General features: G+C 44.5%; 1 protein-coding gene across 2 annotated transcripts in view; it reads right to left on the bottom strand.

Moving 5' to 3' along the window:
• The window catches only part of AMDHD2 (amidohydrolase domain containing 2), a 403,548-nt gene that overhangs the window by 204,935 nt on the left and 186,450 nt on the right, over positions 1-12,163 (bottom strand). For both annotated transcript variants that reach the window (XM_078663025.1, XM_078663026.1), the window contains 3 exons: positions 6,290-6,502; positions 5,256-5,344; positions 4,999-5,143 (listed from right to left, as the gene is read on the bottom strand). In XM_078663025.1, the coding sequence (XP_078519151.1) occupies positions 4,999-5,143; positions 5,256-5,344; positions 6,290-6,502 (447 nt within the window). The remainder of the gene's footprint in view (positions 1-4,998; positions 5,144-5,255; positions 5,345-6,289; positions 6,503-12,163) is intronic.

The following is a 12,163-nucleotide window of genomic DNA, read 5'->3' as shown; positions in this document are numbered from 1 at the left end:
CCTCTGTTAAAAAAACCACACTGGAGGCCGACAAACTGGAGAACTTTCGTCCCATCTCTCTCCTGCCTTGGGTGTTTAAGATCACCGAGGCTTACATTAACTCCATTCTTACAAGACATTTGGAAAACAACAGCTCGCTTGACTTCTCTCAGAATCGTTTTCGCCCGAATCACAGCACTGTTCTCCTTGCTGTGACCGAACACCCGAGGGAGGCCTTGGATGCTGGACATACCTCCGCGCTGATACTATTAGATCTCAGCGCCGCGAACGACACGGTATCACATCAGATCCTGTAGCAAAGGTTGGAGGAGGCTGGCATCGAGGGCCCGGCCCTGGGTTGGTTCGCCTCCTTTCTCTCTGAGAGAACCTTATAGGTGGTGGCTCCCCCTTTCGCCTCCCGGATACACACTATCAAACAAGGGGTTCCACAGGGCTCAGCATTGAGCCCTACGTTATTTAACTTGTATGTCCAACCTTTAGCAGCAGTGCATAGGAGTAGAGGACTAACGGTGGTATCATATGCTGATGATACTCAGTTGGTAGTCACACTCTCTGATGGCTGCACGTGGGATGCTCTTAAGTTCAGGAGCCATCTTGCTGCCGTCGCAGAGTGGATGACTGTCAACTACCTCCAGCTTAACGCTAGCAAATCCAAGATTGTGCTAGTAGGAAGAGAACCCGAGCTGTGGAGTGAGAGCTGGTGGCCGGCGACCTTGGGTTGCGCACCCGCCCCCAAACAAGTGGTTAAAAACCTGGGTGTATGGGTCGACTCGGCCCTCAGCATCCAGGTCCAAACTAAAAAAGTTACTGAGATCTGCTTTGGAGTCCTGCGAGGGCTCAAACCGCTGTCGTTTTTTTTTTATCTCGCATCAGCTCATTGTGGTGCCTTTCATATTAATAAATCAAGTTCCATACACAAAGTAGAAGACAGGTCCGGTTTATTCACCTCAGCCATCAACAGCTCTTCAGTAACTGACAACTTAAGAACTATTACATACAGGGATTCTACATCGAACCAATGGCAAGGTTTCACACAGAACCAGGCATGATGTGACACATCTTCCCTCTCTACAACAGAAGAATGCTAATCATCCAGGCATCCATCATGTCTAGGCTGGACTATGCCAGTTCTCTCTACCTAGGGAAGAATCAGGCTGGAATCCTTAGTCTGCAGAGGATTCAAAATGCGGCTGCTAGAACTCTTCTTGGCTTCCATAGAACTTGCCCTACGACCAACGCCGTCCACCGACTACATTGGCTGCCAGTGGCGAGGCGTATCGAGTTTGAGTACCTACGTATTGCCCTCAAAATCATGAACTTCTCCTCCCATGTGGAATTCTGTTCCTGTGCACATAGTAGCATTGACAACTATCTGGCATTCCCTAAGGCCATTAAAACACACCATTTCCCTTTGTTTTAGGCTTGGTTTTCTGGTAGTAACCTCCAAACCTCCGTCTGTTAGCACTGGGGCGCCCCTTTGCTGAGGCAGCTGCGCGCTATACAATACCTGTAGCATAACATAACATAATATTAAATAATTGATTGTGAGGGACCCACCAGGTTTACGGCTCTTGGGTACTCTTTGGGAGGAAAGAATCAGGGATTTTTTTTTCTCTGAATTTTTTTTTTTTAAAACAATACACTGTACTACAATCAGTAACAAGCACAAATAAATATATCAGGAAAAAAGAAAAATAATGAACAAAAATGTCCTAGGCTTCTTCGATAAATGGTTTAAAAGTGGAATAAAGAGATTTAAGCTCACACTGGCTGCAAAAAATGGTGGAAGCTAGCTTATCAACCACATGGCCACTGAAAAAGGCATCAAGGCAAAGACAAAATGCCCACCAAACACACACACACATATACCGTCTCCACAAAATGATGGTCGCCGCCTGGCCAGCACATAAGGAGGCGCATACACACCCACTTCCTACACAAAATGGCCACTGCAACATGGCCAGCAAAGAAAGGGCATGGAGAACAAAGAAGATAGTTGTCCTATCCTGCCTGGTGCCCATTCCCTCTCTCAGAAAAAAGATCTTGTAGCATTGCAGGGAAAGGAATGAAAAGGTATTATAAGCAACAGGCACATTCAGACAAAAAAATTATAATAAACTACTTTTTGCATTTAATTCACATCCATCCACAACCCCCTAAATGGTTTTCAAAAGCATACAGCACCGCAGCAGTGAGAATGAGAAACATAACATACATCAAAAATACACCCAAGGCCTAGTGCAAGGCAGACAAGGTCCCAAACAGTAAAACAACATCACAGTAAAATGGTAAACAAATCAGTATAAATACATTAAAAAACACACACAAAATAAATGGAGATAAATTATATTTAATTTAACCTTAGGCCTCCACAATCAAAAAAATGCAACATTTCTATTTCCCCTTAAAAGCTTGAACCCCACGTGGGCCTCCTTACTTCAGCCCAAATCCCGCCCCCCCATCTGCAAAGATACACAATAAAAAAAAGGAACATGCCCTCCCTCAACTTTTTTCCAGAGTGCTGCATTGAACTTACTTGATTTCTACCAAAAAGATAATATTCCAATAGTGTGGATTCAGCAGAGACTGCAGACAAAGAGAGAGTGATGCTTTACTCCCAAAATCAAAAGTGACCAAGGGTTGGACAAAGCAGAGGGAGGAGTCTTCAAGACAGGAAGAGGAAGTTGCTACTGTATGTACAGTAGCCTTCCAGTTTCTAGTGTCTATAGCACTTCCTTCCTATGTAAAAATAAATAAATAAAGAAGTCCATTTCTCTCTGAAAGAAATACCCAAACAGTCGATTCGAGTAAAATGTCAACTCGAAAATACATTTCGAGTTGATTTTCCTGCTGCTCTGGTAGAAAATCTACTCAAAATGTCACTTGCTGAATGTTCGTGTTCACCAACAAATGCAAGTGATCATGCTCTTGCATTGTTTTAAGGCATCTTGTGGTCTGATTTTCCCCCAACGGAAGAATCAGTCAAGTGATGCAGGGACATGGCGTTACAATCAGTAATTCCGTGTCACAAGAGTAATGCAGAATTACGAATTACACTGGAGTCATTAAAATTAAACCCAAGCCTACCTCTCTTAAGGGTAATTTGTAGATGTTTCTGAGAGATTTAGGAAATGTATATTAATTTCAGAAAGATTTCACAATCATTTCCCCAACATTACAAAGGAGTTTTGGTAACTTCTAGCTATTTAATTCTTTTTTGTGGGTACCGGCTTGTAAGTCTACCTTTCATCACAGATGCTCAAACGAGTGACAAGATCTGTTTTTCATTGGCTCTTCCACACGTTTGCTAGTGTCACTCCAAATCCCACTTTGAATCGCCTCACCAAAAATTCATTTTGCTCTGTGATTTCAACAGAACCTGGGCTGGGTTCGCAAGTGTGCTACACTGTCTGTATTGGCACCGACTAAAGAGTACGCCTGGGCAGTAAATTCTGTTCCGCTCGCGGAATTTGCGGAATTTGGGTAATTTCGTGTTCCGCAGAGAACGCGAAATTGCCCAAAATACTGCGTTCCGCAACTTCGTGAAATTTTTTGCTTGTTGGTGTTCTCAAAATGCATGTTCGCAAGATATTTCCCCACGAGCACGCAAACAGCAATTGCGAACAGGAAAAAAGCATCACGAAAAAGCAATTTCGAGTGTTCGCGGAATTTCTGAGTGTTCGCGGAGATTTTTTACCGTTTCGCAGAGATTTGCGTAACGAGATTACGCAAATTCCGCCCACCCCTACTAAAGAGTTAAAATGTGTTTATTTGTAATTCTTTCGAATTGGGTCAAAATGTTAGTAGCTGTCCACAACTCAAACATACACAGTACTTTAGAAATACCTTGACAATCTGCCAGAAAGCCACTTTTATCAGAGGAAATGAGAAAGACAAGGAAGGGGTAAGGAGATAATTGGCGTCTATGATATAGACTTGCAGCAGCAAGCCTCATACAGTTCCTACAAAGAGGCTACCACACTGGACAGGAGCACTCTCTGAAATACAGATGATGAGGAGACCCACAAAACAAACCCTCGCGTGTACTGAAGACAGACTCAGGACTTCACAGCACTGCTCTGTCCTCATTCAGATGCATTTGCTGTTAGTGAACATAATTCACTGCACAACTTCATGGACTCCCACAATCAATCAATCAATCAATCATGCCATTTGTATAGCGCACTACTCACCCGGAGGGTCTCAAGGCGCTTGGGGGGAGGGGTATGCTACTGCTCGAACAGCCAGGTCTTGAGTTGTTTCCTGAAGGCGAGACCTTCACAGAGGAGCACAATTATCATGTGACATAAAAATATATAGACAGGGGCATGTAGCTGCCAACAGGAACACCCCAACTACTGGTAAAGCTTGTAGTACGATGACAAGTGAACAAACCTTAGTTAATGATATGTGCAGGACTGGAGTTCAGTCTTAGCACAGCCAACGTATTCCTCCCGCCTGATGAAGTCAGTAAATAATGTACCATTAACTTGGACATTAGGCATACTTGTTATTTACAGTCATTAAAGAGAAACAAGGTGTTTTGAAAATGTACATTAATAACAAGTTATCTATATTAAAATACAAGCCCATGAATAAGCATCCCATAAGATCAGGATGTGATCCTTAAATGGAATTGAAAGCACACTGCCTTATTTGACTTGCAACTGTCTTGATTTTTGAGGGACAAAGCAACATTCTGGGTAAAAACAATCACTGAGATGGCCTGAAGAACAATGAACAACATATGTAATGTATAGAATTTGTTTGTCCCTCAAATACATACAGGCACAGCAGGACTTAAACACGCAGAGGGCCCTGTTATGTAAAGAGTTGCATCTAAATTTGGGCCCCCAGTTCTACCCTCACACCTCTACAGAATAGATTTTTCACCTCTGTTCCAAACATATACAAAGCTTACAGACCTATTTCTGTCACAAAAGTCTGTAAACTGGCTAAAGAGGGATGGACTTTTGTAAAGGTGACCATGCCACGCACCTTTGGGGTGTGCCCGGTGGGCAATTCTCAAGGCTGCAGGGTTGGTGTGAATCCCATCTGCGATCATGCCATAAAAAACTCTTTGCCCCTTTGGGATTCGATCACTTGTCAGCAGTCCCACAATTCCCGGATCACGATGATGGAACTACAGGGGAGCAAATTGGAAGAGGCAGTGACGTAATGATTCAGACATTGGATCACCACTATTAAGCTCTCATAGGACAAGAGAATATTTATGTCAGTTCTCAAACACTCACAGGTAGCATGGCGTTGAAGAGATGTGTAATAAAGGAGGCTCCCTGTTGCACTGCTTCCTCCGCCTGGGCCAGGTTCGCTATTGAGTGACCTGTGGGGCATGAAAAGCATACATTGGTGATGCAAGAGAGCATGGCATTATTGAGTTACTGTCAAACCAAGGTGACAACTCTACCCCACACTCATATTCCACCAGAACACCACTGTAAGCATAAGAATTTCAGGGCCTCAACCAATCTGTTCCTCTCGGGAATTCTGCCTAACAGACATGGGGAACCAGATATCCTTGCTTCCAATGCAACTAGTTTTCTCAAATAGCCTGCAATACAAGTTACATAAACTGGATTTTGAGAATCTTCCAAGTTTGATTAAAAAATGAATGTGAAAATACAGCAATGGCAACACTAAGAATGTACATTCTCAAAAATGTCATAATAAAAACCAATCAGCCTCATCATGCAGCAAAATTGAGGTTCCCAACCGTCCTGTTCCTATCAGGCACAGAATGAGATAGGCATAAGCAGCTCCTCATATAATCTCTGCAGTATAGAAAAAGCAAAACCTAAAAACAATCAGCCTCTGTAAATCACACCTTCCCTTGTACAGGTACAAAAAATCAAATTCTCAGAGCATAACTAGTCTCCAGCACGCAAATGTGTAGATAAAAAGAAATCTAGATGCTAGACTGACCCAAAGTCCTACAAATAGATGCACAAGGGAAAAAGAACTAGTGGTGTCCACCCCAACATAATCCATTTAGATGTAGGCAGTCCCAAACTAGACACACTATTGTGCAGACAAGTGAAACTGGTTCCCATTAGCCTGCCTTTCACTTCTGTATAGAAACTTTACATTCAGGTTTCAGACTAGACCATTCATCACAGACATTAAGGAAGACATTTTGCACACTGAGAAGAGTTTTCATTGAAAGTTAAAAAGATTCTAAATTCACTAGTTACCATTTTACCACTGATGGTCACTGTAGACAACATGCGTACATCCACCAAACAAATGCTCATATTTAACACATCCTCACCTAATGAGACGCAGATCCCACGCTTGGCCAGTTCAGCAATCACCTCATTGCTTCGCTTAATCTCTGGTGCTAGAGTCACGATACTCACACCCTCAAGACTACCATAAGTAGCCAACAGGTCCTGAAAGCCCCGGTCCTCAAAGGTACGCAGACAATGCTCAGGGTGCGCTCCTTTCTTTTCCCTGCTGATAAACGGCCCCTCGAGGTGGGTTCCTGACACAGGTTCAGATGGTAAGGAGAGACAAACAGAAGGAAAAAAATCATTAAGTATAATATTAGTCAAAGCAGAAGGTCCAGATATTCAGTTCTGCCTGGAGTGCTGGGCTGGGGACAAAAGTGGACAGTGCAACGAAACTTAAGGGAGTCCAAGTGGTCCCATATAAACTAGTTTTTAAATCTAAATGGAGATGCCTTATCTTCTGCAGAGGATTCGTTGCACAGATCCATGTCACTGGACAAGTGATCCTCTGTTCATACAGCCAATTTATTATTGTTAATTTGTTATAACTCAAAGCCTAAATACATAGCTTTCTTGTAAAACTGATGAGCGCCAGCTATTCATGTAAACTTAGGGAAAGCTCAAAAGCTATCTTCTCATGTTTTTCACTCCTCTGTCTGAAGGACAGCAGACAGCAAAGGTTGATTCTCACAGACGGTGGCTGACACCTATTATTTCAGTTTTTCATAATTGAGCTTTATCCATTGGGTATGGATGTCATTACCATAACCGTAAAAATGAAAGCCATTGGATTGGATGAGGAAAATCAGAGGCTAGATCAGGACATTGGATAGACTGGGTAACTTCAGAGTCCTTTGTGGGAACAACATTGGTGAAACCAGAAGTGAAAGGAGGAAGGAAGACCGCTTGCAGCTATCATACCACATCATTTATTAAACGCAGCTTATCAGGATGTTGGGGGTATACAGTGAGAAAGGATCAGGACCATGATACCTCATTATCCTTTGTTGTCGTCTCATGCTCACTAAGAAAGGACACCGATAAGGATTGCATACCTAGGTGCAATCCCTACGACAGAGTGGATTTGGTTGTATACCCATCCTCACCAATGTGGTGCATGAGGTGTATGTTCTATAAAGCGCTTTAAGCTGTATAAGGTGAAATTGTGATCTAATTGCAACTTCTCTATGCGAAGAAAGCGCCTCGGGCCACTCCTCTTCTTGCATGTCTGTGATGTCCCTCTCCTATTTATCCCATTTCTCCCGAACCTACATTAACAAATCTGGGGCATTATTTCCTAATTTTCTGTATGTCAACGAGAATGCTTTTTTCTGTATGTATTCCTCAAGCAGTCTATTTTCTAAGGGCAAAGATTCAGGCAGCACTTCTCCTCTGGGTAAGATCGCGCTTAAGGCGTGCCGAAGTTGTATGTATCGGAATGTCTCAGAGGGTGTCACATTATGTTCTCTATAGATCTGTAAAGGATCTTATTCCAGCTGTAGTGTATACGTCTCCTACTCTTGAAATTCACAGTATGTCCCACTTGTCGAACCCTTGTCAAACCCTTTGTCTCCTCCCCATGTCGGCTAGGAGTTCGGAGTCCCATAGTGGAGTAGATTATGTGATCTTATTCCTCCATCCCAGCTGTTGTTGTGTAGCATGCCAAACCTTAAGCGTCAGTGCTGTCGGTCCCACCAAAGAGCGTACCCTCATCTCAGTATATAAAGCGTATAGATATCCCTTTGGTTGAAGTGTTAGTCTGTCCATATGATACGCCTGTTCTGTCATTGGTTGGTGGCCCCATTGGTTAATGACTGTCAATTGTGCTGCATGATAATACGTCTGGATGTCGGGAAGGGCGATTCCGCCATCGAACCATCCCAGTGTTAATTTATTGAGAGCAATTCTGGGGGCACCCCCATCCCACAATAAGTTTCGAACCTCTCTAAAATAGCTATCTGGTACTGAGAAGGGGAATTCTGTAAGACATACAAAAACGTTGCCGTGCCATCATTTTAAAAAGGGCCGCTCTACCTATCAAGGACAGTGGCAGGGATCGCCAGTGTAGGACATCTCCCTTCAGTCTCTGTAAAGGAGGGAGAAGATGTTTTGTTCTAAATAGATTTTAGTTGAGTGTGACAAAGATTCCTAAATAAAGGAATCCTTCCGTTATTACCTGTGCTTCGCACACCTTTGGCATTCGGGGTGTCGGGCCATATAGAATGAAAATTACTGATTTTTACCAGTTTATAGAATAGCCGGAATATCTCTGGAATGTGGCGAAGATGTTATGTATTCTGGATATGGAGGATTTGGGTGCCACTACATATAGGAGAATATCATCTGCACCGGAGGCCAAGCATCATTGGGTACCCTCCGTAACCAAGCCGCTAGTGGTTCAAGCATTAATGCGAATAACAATGGCAATAGGGGGCAGTCCTTTCTAGTCCCCGACAGAGCAGGAAGGTTTGCGACACTCTACGATTCACGACAACCCGTGCCAGGGGGGCAGTGTACAGAAGACGGATCCAAGCTACACATCTGGGTTCAACGCCTAAGTGTTCCAGAACTGCAAAGAGGTATGGCCACTCGATGGTATTAAAGGGCATACAAGCATCTAGTTACAGGACCGCTGTGTCCTCTTGGATGTGGTTGGTACGTCCTAGGACCCCAATCAAGCGCCTGCAGTTGAGGGCCGTATTTCGGCCTAGCAAAAACCCGGATTGATCCGGGTGTACTAACTTGGCGATAATTGGGGTAAGGCGAATAGCTAGCAGTTCAGCTACAATTTTTGCTTTAGCAAATATATGGGTCGATATGAATTACACTGATCAGCTGGTTTACCCTCTTTCTGAATTACCACTATTGTTGCAAGGTGCTGGTCTCTGGGTAGGATACAGCTTTCCCTGCATTCTTAATACATTTTGAGCAAGTGCTGTCCTGTATTTGCAGCAGTTATTTTGTATAGCTCAATTGGGATTCCGTTGGGACCGAGGGCCTTTTCTGATCTTAGGGCCATGAGTGCCTGCTGTACCTCCTCACCCGTCAAGTCGCTATCTAAGACTTGGATGTCCTCCAGTGTAGATCTAGGGAGGGGTCGATCTTTGCGGAGGTCTAATGCATCTTGCGTAGTGAGTGTCGTCTCCGAGGTATAAACACCCTTATAGTGGCTCGCAAACCTGTCAGCTATCTCTTGGGGGTAAGTAATGCTCACTCCATTTGGTAGTTGGATGGTGGCCACCCATCGACTGGCTTTTTCTCGCGTATCAAGCCAGTTAAGAAGTTTCACCGCTTTATCCCCAAGCTCATATATTCTATGTTGAGTCATTTTGAGCATCACCCTGAATGCATCAGTTGTCGGATCTCTGTATTCCTGCTGCATGACGGCTAACCGGTGTCTTGCGTCATCATCGTTTTGGAATATCAGTTGCGCTTCAAGATCTAACAGGTTGCTTTCTAATCTCTCTACCTCCTTTCTCTTGTCTCTCCCATGTCCGACCATTAGAGAAAAGGCCTGCCCTTGATTACTGTCTTATAAGCTTCCCAGAGAGTCTCTGGTGATCATACTGATCGCTCATTTTCTTTAAAATACCCCTTCTTCCCTAATCTTGGGGATTGTGCGATGCGGGGGTTTACTAGTTATTGTATTAAACGGTCGCTGCTTGCCAATTCTATATAATAGGGGAGTGATCAAATATTCCCCGGAGAAAGTGTCTCGGATCTCTGAAACCCGGCAACTGGAAAGGAAACGAGATCAGGAGGTCTATTTGTGAGAAGCGACCATGCACGCCCAAGTGATAAGTGAACTCTTGAGCCATTGGATTGAGCATTCGCCAGACGTCAGTCGGACCCATGGCCCCCATAAACTCCATCAGTCTTGTTTGTGGTTCATATGTCTTTCTCACTGCCACTAGATCTATTATGTCATTGATTGTCATGTTAAAGTCTCCGCCCAGAAGGAGGTGACCCAGTGGTAATTCCAGTATGAGCGTCCCCAATTCAGGTAAAGTAGAGTTGTGAAGTGTTCTTGAGTAAGGGTTTCACCCCCTGATGAGGAAGAGGATAGTTCGAAAAAGTATGACAGATGTTTCTGGTACAGAATAATGGCTTTGTATGGTGTTGGTGCAATCAAGGTAAGTATGGCTGATGTACTATAAATGCCCTGTAGATATACATAAATTCTCTTTAACCCTTCATCCCCTAAACAAACCCCCACCCCGCATCCCTGCCTGGCAGGCCCACAACTGCCCGCCTCCCCCATCTTAGCAGAGTGCCTGTCATCCCTCGCCGTTCAAAAACCATTGTGAGGGGCTGTGCACCTCCGCGGTCTCAGCCTTCCACCCTGTGATGGATTTCTTATCTCCCCAACTATTCCCATCCTAGATCTGAGTGTTGGAATATCGAGTAATTTCAGGTCTTGGCACATCCTGCAACACAGTATTAGACCAGGTCAGTCAATGACTTACTCAGAACCCCGTTCCCTTCCTAGAAAGTTTATTGTTTTAAACAATATAAGGAAATGTTCCTTAACCATTAACTTAAAACACGTTTGCGACTTCAGTCTCAACGGTGGCCAGCCATGGGGTGGTCCCCTTGCCTTGATGGTGCTGCATCATCCCCAGACAGGGCAGGTGTTTCTTTATTTTGCTTTCCTCTGAGCAGCTTTGATGAGGATCCTCCCACTGTATGCCATCCCTCCAACCAGGCCCATCCCTCCTCTGGAGAATCGAAAAACCAGGTTTTGCCCCCATCCTCTACAACCTCGCTGTAAAGATCATGTAGTATTTCACTCCCTTTTCTCTCAGAGCTTGTCTTCACAGCCAGGAAACCCCGCCTTTGTTTTTGTACTTTCAGGGTGAAGACCAGAAAAAAGGTTATCAGGGCATTTTAGAATTGGATTGGTGAGGCAGCGCGGGCCAATTGGAATACCACAAGGAGATCTCTGTTATTGAAAAGACAGGCGATGATCGGTCTAGGTGGCGCACCAGGATGGGGCTTGCCTCCCGGCACCCTGTGTGCTCTTTCTATCTAAAAGAATTATAAAAGTCCCCTTGGCTGGAGTCGGTCAAGAATGAGGTTTTCAACAAAGAAATCTATGGTAGGTCCTTTAGCTTTCTCCGGGACTCCCAAAATACGTATGTTATTACGACGTGATCAGCCCTCAAAATCTTCAATTCTCGCTTCAAGATGTGCAGTGGTTGCCTGCAGTTCTTTGACTTGGCCCTTGATGGTCTTGGAGTATTGTAGCAAAGCTGTTGTTGTGCCCTCCACTTCCTGGATTCTGGAGCTCATATTACGGATATCTGCGCATATTAGGGTCATCTACATCGTCACATTATCTATTCGCCCCTCTAGGGCTGTTTTAGCCCCTTCTATGGCTGCCATTATATCTTTTAGAGAAAAGGTGCGGTCATCGGGTCGTTGAGGGGGCATGCTTGACGTATCATCTTCGGGATTTTCTAGACCTTCTTGCCCCTTGGAGAGGGCATAATTGTCTAGCTTTGTCTGGTGCATGCTTTTCTTTCCTCTACCTCCGATCATACCTGCTCGGTAATAGAGGGGGGGTGGGTCACCAGGCTACTCCCTGCCGCCTGCCACAGGACCGCAAGCCTTCCTGTGCGGCCGGTCAGGATTCTCCTGGATCCTCAGTCCCCTCGCACCCTCCACCACCGTTGGTTCCTGCGTGTCGTCTTTTTCTCCTAATTGTGCCTCAGGCCGAAAGTCAGGGCACTGTTTAGTGGTGCAGGTGACTATAGCTACAGGGATTGGATATTGCCTGTCCTTTCAGAGGGTAACCGCAGTGCAATGTCAATTACCTTTGTTCCGGCCCTACAGGGACCACAATGTGGGAAGCAGGGCTGCTGCTTGCTGTTTTTTAAAAGGTTTTACAGTCTTTTCTTTTCTCCTGAGCACCA

This window comes from Lissotriton helveticus, chromosome 10, assembly GCF_964261635.1.
Source record: "Lissotriton helveticus chromosome 10, aLisHel1.1, whole genome shotgun sequence".
NCBI lineage: Eukaryota > Metazoa > Chordata > Amphibia > Caudata > Salamandridae > Lissotriton > Lissotriton helveticus.
This window is presented reverse-complemented; position numbering and strand designations above follow the sequence as displayed.